The 17,110-nt window shown below is 38.0% G+C and overlaps 2 protein-coding genes and 1 long non-coding RNA gene across 6 annotated transcripts; 2 read left to right on the top strand and 1 right to left on the bottom strand.

Moving 5' to 3' along the window:
• Positions 1-545: 545 nt before the first annotated feature.
• On the top strand, positions 546-16,813 carry LOC119077732. The gene is made up of 3 exons (XR_005087858.1): positions 546-580; positions 4,308-4,311; positions 16,695-16,813. It is a non-coding gene; the product is annotated as an uncharacterized LOC119077732 (long non-coding RNA).
• Positions 7,284-13,911, top strand: LOC119077730 (zinc finger protein 271-like). 4 transcript variants are annotated; one of them, XM_037185005.1, is made up of 12 exons: positions 7,308-7,845; positions 7,907-8,463; positions 8,883-9,260; positions 9,486-9,722; positions 11,556-12,275; positions 12,339-12,452; positions 12,517-12,649; positions 12,873-12,956; positions 13,019-13,046; positions 13,108-13,239; positions 13,304-13,340; positions 13,407-13,911. In XM_037185005.1, exons 1-12 carry the CDS (start codon positions 7,684-7,686, stop codon positions 13,771-13,773), a joined length of 2,949 nt encoding a protein of 982 aa, XP_037040900.1. In that variant the 5' UTR covers positions 7,308-7,683; the 3' UTR covers positions 13,774-13,911. The 4 variants fall into 4 exon arrangements, with proteins under 4 accessions (XP_037040904.1, XP_037040900.1, XP_037040901.1 ...); XM_037185006.1 differs by lacking the exon at positions 12,873-12,956; XM_037185008.1 differs by lacking the exon at positions 8,883-9,260 and having other exon boundaries at positions 7,310-7,845.
• Positions 13,917-16,118, bottom strand: LOC119077731 (protein arginine N-methyltransferase 1-like). The gene is made up of 6 exons (XM_037185010.1): positions 15,977-16,118; positions 15,633-15,865; positions 15,449-15,569; positions 15,295-15,389; positions 14,866-15,060; positions 13,917-14,804 (listed from the first exon to the last, which is right to left on the bottom strand). Exons 1-6 carry the CDS (start codon positions 15,987-15,989, stop codon positions 13,923-13,925), a joined length of 1,539 nt encoding a protein of 512 aa, XP_037040905.1. The 5' UTR covers positions 15,990-16,118; the 3' UTR covers positions 13,917-13,922.
• Positions 16,814-17,110: the final 297 nt, after the last annotated feature.

Below are 17,110 nucleotides of genomic sequence, written 5' to 3'. Positions count from 1 at the left end.
ACGTATAGTGACTTTATGGAAGTTGTTTTGCGGCTGGACGTGAAACCATTGTCATGAGCATATAAATATCGTTGGAAAATCAACACAAGAGACAAATCAACACAACAGACTAGATTCGAATTGCGAACAGCGATTTTATATGAAATATTTCCGAGTGGATATTTGCTTCGAGTCATGGAGAATAGTTGAGTTATTACAGCATCGAGAACACATATTTGATTGAAATGGAAAATTAGCTTTTCGAATAATATATTACTGTTGTTGGTGCGACGGTTGAACGATATCTAAACAAAAAATTAGATTTGCAGGTTTGTGCAATAACTTCAGCAATATCATATAATCCAATAATCCAAAAATGTTCTAAATTCCACCAATTTTACTGTTAATTATTACAACAGCCAAGGGCTTTGGTATTTTTGCACCCTGGTACTTCCTGCGCTAAGTATGTCATGGTGTATCATTTGAAACTAAAATTAATGTCACTCATGGTGATAGATGATGCTCAAAGATAATTCGGTTAATTTCTCCTCTTGGGTGGTGGATAACTGTCGTGTTAAGCCAAAATAATTTAACGCATTGTGTGTGTGCTTTGTAAAACTTTCAAAAGCTTTCAGCTTCTTTTGGATTCCATTCGAGAAGTGGGAGAGTTAAAAGTGGATTACAAAAGAAGCTCTAAGCTAGCGAAAGATTTCAAAAGCTCTTCAAAAGAAAAGACTTAGGGCCATGAGAAAATGGCGTTTCATTGGGGGATTTCCTATTTTCTATTGATGAAATGTTGATGGATACATAAATTTTGCGCACACTATGCATCAGGGCCTACTTTTTAGAAACTTTTAGAGAAAATCGAGAAATTCCAGAAACTTTGAGAAATTCAAGAAACTTCGGGAAATTCAAGAAATTTCGAGAAATATTTCTTGAATTTCTCAAAGTTTCTTGAATTTCTCGAATTAGAGAAATTTCAAGAAATTCAAGAAAATTCAAGAAATTCGAGAAACTTCGAGAAATTCAAGAAATTTCAAGAAACTAATTTCTCGAGCTTCTTGAAGTTTCTCGAATTCGAGAAATTTTAAGAAATTCGAGAAAATTTGAGAAATTTCAAGAAATTCAGGAAATTAGTTTCTAAAAAGTAGGCCCTGCTATGCATATCGGATTGACAATTGTTAAATGTTTCCCGTAAAGTTCCACAAAATTGTAACATCTTATAAACATTTAAGTTCGAACTGATTTTTAACTAACTTATTCAACCCCTACCCCTACTTCAGTTAAAAATTTAAAGATATCAAAAATATAACGAAAAGCAAAGCGAAAATGTAGCAAACAGAATAGAGTTTCGCCACCATATCTTATATTTTGCAGATACGACGGTAGCGCCCAGTGTGGCCGATGAATAAATTTTATTTAAATTTGTGGATTCCATTAGTTGTGGGATAAAGTGTGGGTTAAATAGGAATAATAACCGTAGAAAATCTGAAAACTAAATTTCCTCGACTTTAAGTAAGAAAGGTTTAACTAACTCCCCATTCATTCACTCTTTCACTCAAAATTCAAATTATGTGTCGCACTTGCGGCGTGAATTCTCTGCCGTTTAACATAGGTTACGACAACATTTTCTCCAGCGTGTGTGAGAAACATATTTTCGGAAACATATTGCGATTAACTTACCGGTATGACAAACGAAAACATTGTTGTGTACGCTCCATTATAAAAGGGCTAAACAGCAGACGGTGCTATACAGAATCCTCTTGGAATTGGCGTAGTCGGTCCAGCGATAATGTTAATTTTCAATTAACTGAAAATGTTTGCATTTTGGAGTGAGTTTTCAGCAATGCACGTTATAATACCGAAGGCAAAATTATTTCATTGTTTTTATCGTTTTTGATTGGCGCGTCGAAAAATAACATCACAATAATGAAAGTGGAATGCATACAGTTTGCGTTTAAGCATATTTGACCGAATGGAAATTATCTATAATTTAATGGTTGTATACATACACTACATTAATTGGATTGGACAGCAACTGCAGCACAAATCCGTGCTATTGAAAGAGACACGGCTTCATTTTAATTCCTTGAAGTACTAGATTCGGAATTTGTTCCATGAATGAATGATGTAAAGGGTTTTTGATCTTCTTCTCCTTCCTCGCTTAATTTTTGCCTATTACTGATGTATTCAAAAATATTCCTGATTTTTAGTTCTCATGGTCAGCTTTCAATAATTAATTTTATGTAATTCAGTTTATGGTCGGTGCCCTGCACTGCTTCTAGCATGAACATAGAATATATTCGAAGGCTGATGAAATCACAGTAAGCACTGCGTTTCTTTTGTACAGAGAGATGACTTGTTTTCGCTGTATGTGTTAGAACATACAATAAGTAATATGTTCATTCCAAGGCCGTTCGAAAAGTCAATCGTCATCCACAGAGAAGCCAACACAACCTCACTTTGAAGTTTTCGCGAACAAATTTGTTTAAGGTGCGGTTATGTTTGCTTCTGTGGATAACGGTCGGTTGTTTTCGGCCTGTCAAAATTCGTTTTTAACGTACGATGGAAGAAACCTATACAAACAATGCTAAGCGGTGGCTCTTATTACTAAAGCCTTCAAATTTGACATTTGTCAGTTCAGTGTTCATGCTAGGAGCAGTGTAGTGTTCCTCATTGATTGTAATACGGGTCTCGTGCCTGCAATTTCGTTAGGTATTCCCATTCTACGCTCATGAAGTATGTCAATCGTAAGGCTTTTTCTTGCAACATTGGTTTCGTCCTGAGAATGGATTTTTGATTTTGTCGACGACAGCTTCTTTTATGTGCAGCGAGCCGCAAATATGTTTGCTCTTGATGTGATCTAATTTTAGGACGCCATAAAGTAAGAGCAGGTGGTATCACTGTTGTATATATTTTGACCGAGAGTTTTGGTGGCATACGCTTGTCACACAGTACTCCTGAATTTTGTTTCCATTTAAGCCAACCCACGCTGATCACATGATTCACGTCTTCGTCGCAAGTTCGTTGTTGACTACTGTGCCAAGGTATTTCAAACTTGTGCATTTCGACATAGCGTTTCATTTCCGTTAATCATTAAGTCTGGCGATAGGGCTTATGGCAGAAACATGTACTCTGTCTTTGCCTCGCAAACTCTCAACCCATGGTCTTCAAGTATTTTCCCCTTGTCAAACATCACTTTGGATGTAAGAAAGTTAAGGATTTTTGATACTTGTAAAATGAGCAATATGAGACATCAACAGCTGATTTATATTCGAATCGTACAACATAGGTGTACGAAATTCCGCACAATTTTGAAAGTCTCCAACTGTAATTCGAGTTTATTAGTTTTAGTATGTGTTAGTATGGTTTAATTTGTTTATTTCCACATGCAATGGAGCTCAGTTATCGCTCTTCATTCGTTGAGTGAAATTTTGCAGTTTTCATGCAATTATCGCTTGTTTCAGCTTTTCTAATTTTACATTTTGAATAAAACTCCTAAAGTGAAATTTTGCAGTAATAAAAAACCAGCACACAACTTCAGCAAATATTTACAATATTCCGGTTTTACAAATTAAATTACTTTAAATTGAATAATCTGCTGTTCAATATTCAAATTGATGTTTTCGCTGTGAAATTGTTTCACCTTCCTCCAATGAGATGTTATTAGATATACATTTCCACATCGGAGAATGTTTTATTTTTGGTGTTTGCTGTTTTTTATGAATTTAGCAAACAATAAAACTGGCCATAAAAACGTATACCATCCATTCTGAACGTAAGCTGATACTTTAGCATTTTAATATGCCTTATAAGCTTTAACTCTCAATCATTTTATGTTTATGGGTTTCATTTTCACCGAACTATAAAGTTTATCTGTATGCGATGCAGGACTACAACATTTTCCAGGATACCATAAAGTGAAAGTATAAATAACGGACGACCGATAAAAGTTTCGAAAATTGTGGGCGATAAATCAGATAAGACAACGAAGAATTTTTTAAATGATTATTTTCGGGGTAGTTGAATTTTATTTGCATTCTTGCGCGTATTTACAATGTGAATTCGTTTTTCGGCTGTATGCCTGGTTCAACGAATTATCGTTCAGTTACTTTATGGCCATTCTGTGGGAAATTCCACATTATGATAGATGGAGTCATCATTACATAGAGCTCGTAACTAGCATTAGTCAATGGGCAACACAGTTCTCATCTCAAAATAAATATAATATTAATTGATAGGTTACGCTGATCGCTTGATGAACAAGGATTAAAGCACAAATTAAAGACCTTGTACATATGTTTGACATTGCAATGTGAGCAACATAGAGAAGTTGAATTTCAAAACCCACCAAAACCCCGTGCCTCCATCTACATAAAAAACACATACCGAACTAGCCAATCTTAATCTATTCAGTGGGGGCGGCGAAGATCCCCGGAAATTAGTTCTAACGCTAGAATCCTTGAAGGAAAGAGGATTTTCGGGGGTGCTGCGAATTAAGATATTTTATGTGCATTCAATACCGACAGTTATACCTTTCTATAAGAAACGGTCTGCTATGACAGATTCAATTAAATACATTAAAACACAAATCGCACGCCACCTATACATCCCGATAACTGATCTACGGCTCCGATGCGGAGTATCTGCTCAACACGCAGCGAACTGGTGCTGGAATGGTTCTGCGCTTCTCGTTTCTCGAGTGAATGAAGTTTTTTTAAGGTGTGCTTTGAACGTATTGCTTGAACACCTCCACATCCAATTCTTTGGTTATTCGCTCGTCTTTCCTGACTCATCGTTCTTTCTGCTGTATCCACTTTTTTCTTTGATGACTTGTCGGAGATGGTTTCACTGACTTCCCGCTAATGAGCTGTACACAATCCGTGAGACTTTTTATTTTCTCTTACGCCTTTTACTTTCAGCTGCTTCAACTTCAGGCCAACATATCATGCACTTCTTGAGTGAATTCCTTGTCCGACTTCATCCTTGCGGAAAAGTGCAAGATAAACGGACCCACATCCGTCGACAAAATAATTATTTACAATTCGTTCAGCCATATCACAGTCGTTTACAATAACACAGAATTCTTTGTCATTTGAATCTACTGATTCGTTATTAGCCGAGTCAAAAATTTAAAAAAAGTGTAAAATATCGTACGTGCTAGAGTCGATCACGCGTACAATTTTTCACAGAATTTAAGAAGGCGTTACCGCCATTTTGTAAAACAAAAGTCTTAATTTTTTGTCTTTCACGTATTTCCCTCTTAAATGGAAGGAAAGCCAAAATCTAATATTCACTTCACGGCCCATTAAGGTGGCTGGGTAACCAAACCAGTACTACACCACAATTTGAAATTCAAGAATGATACTACTACAGTTCGTAATAGACTAAGCCTCGTATTAATTCTCAGGACGTGCAATCATAATTTTCCTGTTAACATGCTCATGTTACTTCAACTTTTTCTGTCTTTCAGAAACATTGTGATCCACCCTGTATTGTCCAAATGCTTGAAGCCATACTTCTAAGTGTTACATGTTCGATAACTTATCGAATGAGTGAATATTAACTTGGAATTTTGCTTACATCTAAATGTCAATAAATGTATGAAAAAAGTGGCCGAACTTGACATTTTTCTAATATGTTCCTCGTGGAATCTTCTTTATTAAATACCCTGAACACCCTGTTATACTTAACAAATCCTTAAAAAAAATATAATTCCATCATTAATCTTCAACGTTTCTGCGACAAATTTAGTAAAACATTATCTAAACATAAAATCATTGTTTCCATCTGAAATATGATAAAAACAGTGAAAAATTAGATGTTTTAAAATATTGCTTCATTTTGAATACTTTTTTTGGACCACCCTATGTTGTCCAAAAAATTTGAAAAAACTTCTAGGATTTAGGAAATCTGATTCTCTATCTATATCATCCATAAAAATACGAAATATTTTGTTCAGAGTGTTCGAAAATAGTCGAGAACTGAAATAGTGCACTCCAGACTTCCCCCTCCTTTTCGCGAAAACTGACAGGATTTCAGCTTGGCACCCGAATTTTTCTTATTTCAGGATAACAAGGGCCATCCAAATCACCCAATACATCCCGTGCACCTTTCATGGACACTGGCACTTCCGTGGCTATTATGTTGTTGATTTTCCTCCTTGTTGTCGCCATTCCAGTCTTTTATTTTTCCATTTGTCACTGTTCCATTTGCATCAAATTTGATAAGAATTAAAAAATTACTGTTGCGCTTTGACATTCATTCAAAAGTATTTTACATGAAAAGAATTTTGTTGATCCGAGGCGAAGAGGAGATCAACAAATACACGAAAACGAGTCGTTTAACCTTTTTATCCCGAGTTATGTAATGGATTTTACATGCTAAGGGGGCTAAGGGCGTCGAAATTAGTGCTTGAAACATGAAAAGTACCGTTTTCGACGCATGTAGCATGTAAAATCCGTTGAACTATGGGTGAATGAGTGAAAAGATGAAAGTGGCAAACTTAGGGCCCTTTATAGAATTTTTGTGGAAAATGACGCGACGCAAATCACATATTTATAAAGTGAAAGATATTTTACAATTTAAGTTTTATCGACAAACGAGACACTGGTAACTTTCTTTGCGATTTTGAACTAATTTATGCACAAAAATCGAGTAAAAAACCTTTTTGGCTTACCTTATTTAAAAAAATCAATTTTGGCTCTCACACGGAGCGATAAGTGAAAATCAAGCCTTAGAATCTCACATTCATTGTCTGCTAAAGCTGCCTTTAATCTAAGAACATCGCTTGCCACATTTGGAGAGACATTTTTTTGAAGTCATGTTTTCGAAATTTTTTAATTTTCTTCGAGTTTCCCCGGGCCATTTTTTTTTTTTTGCTGTCCTTGGTGCTCAGGCTGGAATATCCTTTCCGTAGCACCTTACATGTTGTATGTTGTATATATATCTCTCCTTCATACACGGTAATATCCGAGAAATTTTTCGACAAGGGAATAAAAGTTGGAAATTGGATTTCGAGGGTGTTGTTTGTGGCCGGAGCCTAGCGAGAGTAAATGGTGTAAATGTTTGTAAAACCAATGAAAGACATACTCTATCAATGAACGTCAATACAAGGTATGGTTTATGTCAAAATGTGTATGGAAAATCATTGAAATGTGAGTTTTTTTTTATATACAAACGCTATTTCCTGTACCTGTTTTGAACTTTCAATGTGTAAAACGAGCTGGAAGCCGGAATGCAAGAAAGGCAACAAAAGTGTTACTTATTAGCAAACAATATGGAACACTTGATTCATAACCATTGTGGTAAAAACTGTAAGAAAACTCAAACTGTCGATTTGGATCGATGGTCCAAATGTCAAGAGGAACATTTTTTTGTGGAATCGAAATCAGTGAATAAGTTCTTAAAGTTAAGGAATTAATTGTATAATAAAGAAAATCCAACGATCTGTTGAGAAAGATAAAGGCATTTCGTGTATTCGTATATGCAACAATTTACTATAGAAACGGAAGACTTGGGGTCGCGTTTGGAAAACATTGTTCGTTTGATGGATGAAAATCGCGTAATTTGACGTTTCTATGTGTCAAACAACATTCAAAAAACTATTATTTTACGATAAAGAACGCTGAATTTAGTGAGCCATTTTGCCATCCATGGAAAAATCGTGAAAAATAATCGTTTCAATTGCTGCCTTTGATTGCAATGACAACATCCAAAATGTCAGACGACGAATATGATTTCGACAATCTTTGCCGTACATGTTTAGCATACAGCAGTGATTTGCAATCGATATTTGAAATATGTGCCTCATCAACACTGCCCGTACAATTAGACTCACTGATTATGTCGATAACAAAAGTGGAGGTAAGAATACGCCGTGCTTCATTTACATGTTTGCACTCTGCTAATTTCATGTCCATTTAAGATAAACCACGACGACGGTATGCCGCAAAAGATATGCAATTTATGTAAAACGGCTGTGCATCAAGCCTATTTGTACAAGCTCAAGTGCGAAGAAAGTGATTCGAAGCTACGGAAGTATTTCCACAAAAAAGTTCACAATCTGAACATCAAAGAGGAGCTGCAAGACTACGGCAATTTGGATCAACAGGATCTATCGCTGGCTGACGATCCATTCCAACCGTCCATTGAAGTGGACGTGAATATACTGAACGATGGTACAGACGATCGCAAAGAAAGCATCAAAATAACAACGAGACACAGTAGCAAAAATGTCAGTGAGTCGTCAGAATGTACGGTGTGTTTGAAAAGTTTCGATGCGAAAACGTTAGCGAAACACATGAAATCGCATTCGGCCTTCAAATGTGAGACTTGTGATAGAACGTTCGCTAAACAAAATCACCTGAATTTGCACATGCAGACGCATCTGAAGAAGGAATACCATTGCGACCAGTGCGATGACATCTTTTCCAACAAGAAGAGTCTGAAGACTCACGAAGCCACCGTACACCTGTCATCAAGGTGAGTGAATAACTTTGTAGTGGAAACGTTTTGCATTGATTGAATGAGCGTTACAGCCACAGATTGCATCATAGACTGAGCCTTGACGTCAGTTATTGTATAGTAGATTGATAGTTTCACTTAAATGATTCTTAGAACGACCGCAGTCAGACCACTCGACCTTCCTCTTTTCTATTAATTTAATTTCGTGACACGAGAGCATGCTTTGACATCGGTTACTGAAAATACACTTGCTCGATTCGGGTGTTTCCAACGAAAATTTGGATTGCTTTGCGACTGTACGCTTTATGGAATGAAAATTCAGTTGCTTGTCTATGACCAAAACCTATACATTCATTTACCTTCAGTTGCTTGCCCTTCCTAGTTTTTATTGTCTGTGATTTCTCCATCGTCACTGAACAACTCATCTCAAATTCCAGCCATGTTAAGCGAAAATCAGTCCATCAAGCATACACCAAAAAGGTCTACGAACAGAAAGCCTGCCATGGATCCGTTCAAGAACTCAGTAAATATGACGATGACCTTGAAGAGCAATACGAAATCATTAACGGCAGATATCAGTGCGGAAAATGCGATAAGTCACTGGTTGATAGGCAAACATTTCGATTGCATTTTCGCTTACATTCTGGTAAAAATCTGAAACGATGTCCGATTTGTGGCACCGGTTTCGCTAAAAACAATCACTTAGACCGACACGTAGCGTTACACTATGGCAGCACATTCAAATGTGATGTTTGCGAGGAAATGTTTGATCAATTCAAAAGTTACCGATTGCACACGGCCAATCATTTGTCTCAGTAAGTCGTTTGACTACCACCGAAATTTTGAATGTTAATCGAGTGGCGTTGTTGAAATGCCTTTCGACTAAATATATTCATTGTTTCGTCCGGTACTAACACCTTCTATGGACTTCTATAGAAAACTAGCTGCACCAAACTCATCGGCCATAATTCTATAGAAATTCATAGACACATCCATGAATCTATTTAACAAAAAAAAAAATGAAAATCTTTAATTTGTAGCGACAAATCTGTGCAGGCATCCAAAGTCTTAACGAATGAATCGAATAGAAATGAAAAGATTTCACGTCGATTGGAATGCCAACTGTGTGAAAAGATCTTCAGTAAAAAAAGTAATCTTGAACGTCACATGAAATCTCATGAGAAGAGGGACTATCCGTGCAATTACTGCGATGATATATTTGATAATCACAAAGAGAGACGCTTGCATATGATTGAACATGTCCACAAGGGTGATGTGTAAGTCAAAAATTATTTATTTTCTCGATATTATTCTCCTAGAGTTAACTATTCACACACGCACACCTAAAGGTCTGTCGGTTTGTTCTTCTTTTTTGAATTTTTAATTTATCATTTACAATAAATCGAGTTTTTTTTAATTTGGGGTAAAGATTTCCGAATGTAGTCCCCCGTCACTCATTTAACGATAGAAGTAGAATGTGACTAAAACATTACTACCTAGTGTCGACATGATCGTTCAAATATCTAGAAAAAAAATTCCAAGCCTGATTCCTTAGGTGGCTTTTAAGTTTTTTTTAGACCTAACAAAGTGTCTCAGGGAGGGAGCTGCGGGAAACGACCAAGAAAACCACCTCTTAGACCATTATTTTAATATTTTCGTAATTTATTATAATTCCTTAAAATTTCCTCCAAACAATCCATTTTCCAAACAATTCGCGAGGAAAATGGATAGTTTGGAGTAAATTTGCGAGACCATCACGCAACCTACCTATGTCAAATTTAGCCCTATTTCCTAGTTTTTATCGGGTACTAGGAAATATAATGAAATTTGATGCCATTTGGACAACTCGTTTCGGAGAGATGAGGAAATGTAGGAAGTTGGGAAGGAAAATTTCCTATGACATTTCCTAAAATCGACGATTTTCATTTCTTCAAAATATATCGAAATTTTTACCGACTCTAACATGCGATTGATAATTGTGAAGGTGAGTTCTCGATGAGTTCAAGGAAATAGGATGAAATTTGACCATATCATAGCAGCGCTGCACAAAACGCTACAAAAATATTAAAAAATTGAACGAAAATTTCCTCAATTTTCATCTCTAAGAGTCCAATTTCAACAAATGGCGGTTCTTTGGAAAGATTTTGGCGAGCTCTAAGAAATTGGATAAAATTTTAGATAAGGGAAGGAAAATATTTGCAAAAAAATGCTAAAAATTGCAAATATTGAGGGCAACATGACTCCGTACTTCTTTGGAACCATTATTGGTCGGATTTCGTTTTTTTTTTCCTAAAAGCTGTCAACATTTGTGAGATATTGAGCTATATATCGACATCTTATCTACTAATGGTTCCAAAGATATGGTCGCTTAAAAAAAATGATAGGTCGGTCTTTAGTCATAGTCATGCTGCCCTCGATATGTCGAAAATATCCTAAAATTTCATCTAAAAGTATTCAGTTTTTTGCGGATGAAAGCTCGCAAGAAAGACCTTCTTGCGAGGAAATATGGAAATGGATAAAACTAAATCGAAAATATGATAAAATAACGAACTTACAGCGCAAAGGGAAGCGTTACGAAATATCTGAGAATTTGTTCGACCGTCGACCGTCATGCATTTATTGCAAACAGTTATGTGCTTAGCTTGTTTTAATTAAGATAGTGAAAGAAGAATAAGTCGAAGTGAACTTCTACATAAGACGTTCAAATAAAGCTCTGGCACAAGAATAGTCTTTGAATACTGCACATTCTTTTTGATGAAAATGAAGCAACACATGCAAATTAAGTACCTTTCACGTGCAGCACGACTTCAAATTGAAGGAATTTTAATAAATTATGAAAATATTAAAATAATGGTTGAAAAGGTGGTTTTCTTGATTCATTCCCGCAGCTTCCAGTACGGCTCCAAAGCAGGGAATCACTATAACTGAAGACATTTTCAAAAAATCTCCTTATTCGTTCTGAAATTGTCCCGAAGAAGACATGATTCTCACTGCCTAACTGACTTGTATTTAATCAGCTGGGCTGCCCTACCACCAAATACTCTTCCTTATTGTTTCAATGCTGAAAATATTAAATGTTCCTCTTTCTAATTACCGTTACAATTTTCCAGGAAACGTGGTCGTCCGACTAAACAGCTCAAGCACAATTCAACCATGCACGAATCGGCCTTCTGTTCTGGTCCCAACGGTGAAAAATATTGCGAATGTAAACTTTGCGACAAATCGTTCAGCAAAATATCGGCCCTCCATGAGCACATGGATCAGCATGTGAACAATATTCAAACTTTGGCTGACATCAACTTCACCGAAAAATTGGATCTGTTCGACGGGCTCCAGTTCGAGGCTACCAATCAGGAAAATGACTTTCTGATACGATTCGTACACGACCAGTTGAGTAACGGTCACAATGGACGATTCTATCAGATTGTTAACAGCCATGCATGGGAATTGAATTTGTCAGATTCGGAGACGGAATCGGAATCGGAAATGTACAATGGTATGGGAAAGAGGTTCCGCATGCAACATCAATGTTCAAAGTGTGATCAGATCTTTGATCGATCGTGGAAAATTTTCGCTCACATGAAAGCCGATCATGCGAACGATGAATTCGCCGATAAATGTACGCATTGCCTTCGAATCTATCCGAATTCGGTGTTGCTCACCAAGCATTTGAAGAGACAGTGCGAAAATCCGTTCAAGGCATTCAACTGTAATTTGTGCGGAGTGCGTTTCATGTGGAAAAGCAGCTATGATTCACACGTTGATAAGATGCACGCAACGGAAATGACCAAGGAGAAGACGAAAACGTTTACGTGTGAAATTTGCGAAAGGTAACGGATCGTTATTGTAGCGACGAGCCGCTCACTGATTCATTGACCATTTTCTCCGAACAGAACGTTTTTCCGAGCAGAGCATTTAGAACGGCACAAGAAAATCCACATTCCGGCTGAAAAGAAATTCTCTTGCGATTTGTGTAAAAAGAAGTTTAACCGGAAAGACAACCTCAAGTAAATCATTTTGTGAAAATCAACTTTGCGTGCCAGGGTACGTAACCGATGGAAAATTTTTCAGGTCTCATATGCGTGTACATAAAGAAGACAAGGACAAGGAGGATGGTGACAAGCATTTATGTGTGTACTGTGGTCGTAGCTTTTCAAATTCATCAAATTTAATTGTTCATATGCGACGGCATACTGGCGAGAAGGTAAAATTTTTTGGGGAAGCGGGATGTCTGTGCGGCGTCGGGGAATCTCACACACTTCTCGATATGACTTTGCACTGTGCGAGATTCCTTTCTATGAGGAGAATTTTGCACTGTGCGAGATTCCGTTCAATTAGACACCGATAGGTTCAGTGTGCGAGATTCCCCGTACTCGTCTGAGCCCTCAAAACTGAACCAACCACCTTTCTCCAACACCTCGTTTCAGCCGTACAAATGTGATTTGTGTGATAAAGGTTTTCCTCGATCGTCCGATCTCCAATGTCATAGGAGAACACACACCGGAGAGAAGGTAGCAAAAAATTTCGATTCGACTTGATTTCAGAAATAAATTTTTTGTCTTGTCCTTTCCAGCCCTGTCTGTGTACAATTTGTGGGAAAGGTAACTGTTCACTGTCGTCACTAATGTCAGTTCTTTTTCAGTCAAATGTCTTTCTTTGCAGGATTTTCGCGGTCAAATAAATTAGTTAGACACATGCGGATACATACCGGAATTCGGCCTTATAAGTGCACCTACTGTGACCGAGCATTTACCCAATCCAACGACCTTACGCTGCACATAAGAAGACATACCGGTAAGCGTTATTCTATCCCAGAGTTAGGTTTTTTCTTCTTATCTAATCGGTTGACATTCAACAGGCGATAAACCGTACGTATGTGGCATATGTGGAGATAGGTAACGCAATTTGAGACCCGATTCATCCGTAACCCCTCATTCACTCAAATCTGTCTTTATCACTAGATTCATCCAAGGAACAGCGTTGCAAACACACCGTCGTTTACAGGGCCATTTCGAAGAGAACCAACCGACACCGTTCGCCAGCATCAGTGTGAACAATCCGAATCGGTACACCAATGCCAATCGTGTGAATCGCATCGGTACCGTTGGCCTTAACGTTGACGAATTAATCAAACAGGAGAAATCTACCGTTAATTCCGGAGCGACTATGCATGAAGTACAACCGTCGAGTTCGTCGCCAACGTCACAATTGAATCGGTCTGCTACAGCAACGGCAGCGTACATACCAAATGGTAATCCGTATTTGACAATACAGAATTTGGATGTGACTCCCATGTTGGCGATATCGCATTTTCAAGGGTACAATTAGCTAACAGTCGGCTGAGCACTGCGTTGCTCAAAAGAATGCATTTTATCGGTTACATTACTCTGTTCCACCGTGTGGTTGAATTCCGATTGTGTCTCACAAAACTATTGCAATAAACAGAGAGAAATTACGAAAAGAGAAACGAGAACTTTTCAATTCAAATTATATTTCATCGTTTTGCCCAGCATATCAATGACAATAACCAACGATCGAACATCTTTCGGATCGCGTCGGCACCGAAACGTACCCGTTATTGAATCACCAGCATTAACACTGACCGGATCTTTCAAATAAAAAACGGCCTGTTTCCAATGCGTTGCAGTGGCATGCGGTGACGTTGAAAATTCCACATGATGCGGCAGCTCGAAGAACGTATCGAAATAGCCGACCAACGATGTCAATTTCCCCGTTGCATTCACATTCAGTTTGAATTCGCTGGTGAAATTCGAGTAATTCAAATCGACGACCATCAAATCCAGATCGGCAATGACACACGGTTCGGTGAGCACGTACTTAGGGTCGCACACTTCGATGCTCGTTTCACGAAGCACCTCCTTTTGCAGGCACGACATGTCGAAGCCGTACACGTTATTCCAATAGGATATCAAGTGTTGGTGACGGCTCTCATCGCCGTGGCCCAGGAGAAAGATTTTACAACGGTTCGGCATCAGTATGCCGTTCGATGCAAGATGATGATCACGTGCGTAGATTACACTGTCCAGCATACCTTCGAATAGAAGAAAGTAGCCCATCCATTCCGATACGATAATGTCGACTTTGTCAACCGGCAAATCAATGTCTTCCAGCCGACCCTTCACAAACTCAATGTTGGAGAAATTATTCTTCCTGACAATGTCCATAGCATGGTAAATGATATCCGATTGATCGACCGAAATAACCTTCTTAGCACCAGCTGTCGATGAGAACATGGACAGAATTGATGTCCCACAGCCCAAATCCAAAACCAGCTTATCTCTGAATGTGTCTCCGTTTTTGATAATTGCATCCCGGTAGCTACATGTTCGTACCTCATCCTAACAGCAAATGTTCCGTTAATAAATTGAAAAAACACGGTTCCAATGGGATACAACTCACCGACAACATATCATGATGAATGCCGTAATGTGCGTACGTTTCAAAGTATCCGTTGTCTACGATATCGGAAACCTTCGTCTGATCCGTTTTCTTTTCACCGTCAGTGCTCTGTCGCTGAATCATTTCATGGATACTTTTCCGCAAATTGTCTATGTCGATCGCAGCTTGTTGTAACAGACTATCCTTGTGTTGAACCTGAGGAATCGCGGAGATTTTGCGTTAATTTAGAGAAATTGTGTTTAGGTGCCGTTCATAAATTACGTAACGCTAGAGGGGGGAGGGGGGGTATGAGGCAAGCGTTACGGTTCTAACAAAATTGGGTCAAACTTGACCCTTTTAGCGTTACAGACCCGGGGGGGGGGTCTGAAAAATGTTGATTTTTGCGTTACGTAATTTATGAACGGCCCCTTAGTAGGGAGTAGGTCTAACCATTTCAACAAGTTCTCGAATTCGATCCTGATCCCTTTTACCATCGACTGGTTGTTTTACTGCAGCATCATCTGCTGGTTCCAGGACATCGAAATCTAGAATTGAATGCAAGTGTCATGGATCTATTGTCGCCGGTGTCTAAAGTAAAATTTACCGAACATTAACCACGGCTCAAATGCTAACGGTTTCAAGTATTTCTCGTCGTTCCATTTACACTCTTCGGCTGAAGCGATCACATCGGGCCCAACTTTGTTAATTCGAATGTAGTTGATCATCTATCAGACATATAAGGAATTAACTCTCTAGCAACACTAACTCTGAGACTCTGACACCCAAACCTTGATAAACGAGTACTGGTCCATGTTGAATTTCCTCTTCAGCACGTGAAAGTCAACTTGATGATCTTTTTTAACGTGTGCCATAGCTAGAGTAACATTTTTCGTTTCATGCTGGCAAAACAGGCACAACGTATTTTCGTCGTCTTCGGCCTCTTCGTCATCAAGTTCCATCCATCCGTCCTCATCCGACGAACTGTTCAGTACGTCGTCTTCACCACAAAGCCTCGGTAAATCTTTAATAGACAGAGAATAATTTTAGATTGGTAGTAATGGTGGGACTGACTGCGAAGATACTCATTCCGAAAAAGCAGTAACATCAACCGATTTTTTGAAGAACACCATACCTTCGTTAGACATTGTTGATGATTTGCGTAAAGAAAACAAACTGTGCACATGGTCTTTGATGAAATGTCAATGAAATCGAAAGACAGGGACGGCGTCAACGATATGTCGATTTGGTTGGCGACGTTGTTCGCTTTAATGTTAAAATTTAACGGGCGCAATTCTTTTGAAAATCGACTTCGTAAAATCAGAAGCATTTTACTTTGGAATGGTTTATAAATGCCTGACTTCTACAGGCGTAGAAGCCATTCTTCACATTTTTTGCCTCCACTGGTAGATAGTCAGTGGTTGACCGCTAAAGGTCGAAAAGTGACATTTCCGGCTATTGATACCGTTGTCGCTAGACATAATGGTGCATTGGAAAGTTAAGGGAATCGGACCGATTTTTTAAATCATTTTTATGTGCCTAGACAGAAATTTTACACTAGAGTACTTCCCGTTTTGAAAAAATTTGATGGGATGTGTCAACATGCATGCCAAAAAATTGAAAAATTCGGAGATTTTGATCCAACTTCAACTGAGGTTATTACAAGTGGATGGTGAAATGATACCATAATCGGTCATATTTGGAGACTGATGAAATAACAGTTGGCACTACGTCCCTTTCGTACAGATGGATGACTTGTTTTCATTGTTTGAGTTAAAACATACAATACAAACACTGCCGTGTTAAGCCAAAAACCGTATAGCATTGATTGTGTGCTTAGGTGCATTGTTAAGCTTTCAATAGATTTGAGCTTCTTTTGGATTCCATTGAAAAAAGTGGAATACAAAAAAACTTAAAGCTCTCGGAAGCACTTTAAAAGCAAATACGATGCTGTGTTTTGGTTTAACACGGCGTAACAATCCTAAGCGTTAGTTCTTATAACTAAAGTCTACAATATTTGTATGGTAACCCCCAAAATTTTTAAGAAATTTTGGTGGATCCCTTAGGGATCTTTAATTTCTAACCGTTTTTTTTTCTTGAAATGGATATTTTAACGATCCTATGAAAAATCCCATACAAAAGTCTAAAAGACCTACTTCGACTCGACACTTGTCAATTCAGTTTTCATGATAAGAGCCATAGAGTGTTATGATCGAAGCGAGACGACCGAATACCAATTAATTATAACTTGCCTTAGAATACTTGTCAA

The sequence above is a fragment of the Bradysia coprophila genome, unplaced genomic scaffold, assembly GCF_014529535.1.
Source record: "Bradysia coprophila strain Holo2 unplaced genomic scaffold, BU_Bcop_v1 contig_24, whole genome shotgun sequence".
NCBI classification, from domain to species: Eukaryota; Metazoa; Arthropoda; class Insecta; order Diptera; family Sciaridae; genus Bradysia; species Bradysia coprophila.
This window is presented reverse-complemented; position numbering and strand designations above follow the sequence as displayed.

Coding starts and splice junctions, on each gene's coding strand:
- LOC119077730 (XM_037185005.1), top strand. CDS start 7,684: ATGACAACATCCAAAATGTCAGACGACGAATATGATTTCGACAATCTT. Junction 12,453..12,516: donor AACCGGAAAGACAACCTCAA/GTAAATCATTTT, acceptor AAAATTTTTCAG/GTCTCATATGCGTGTACATA. Junction 13,341..13,406: donor TGTGGCATATGTGGAGATAG/GTAACGCAATTT, acceptor CTTTATCACTAG/ATTCATCCAAGGAACAGCGT.
- LOC119077731 (XM_037185010.1), bottom strand. Junction 15,061..15,294: donor TTCGAGAACTTGTTGAAATG/GTTAGACCTACT, acceptor GCGATTCCTCAG/GTTCAACACAAGGATAGTCT. Junction 14,805..14,865: donor TTCATCATGATATGTTGTCG/GTGAGTTGTATC, acceptor ATTTGCTGTTAG/GATGAGGTACGAACATGTAG.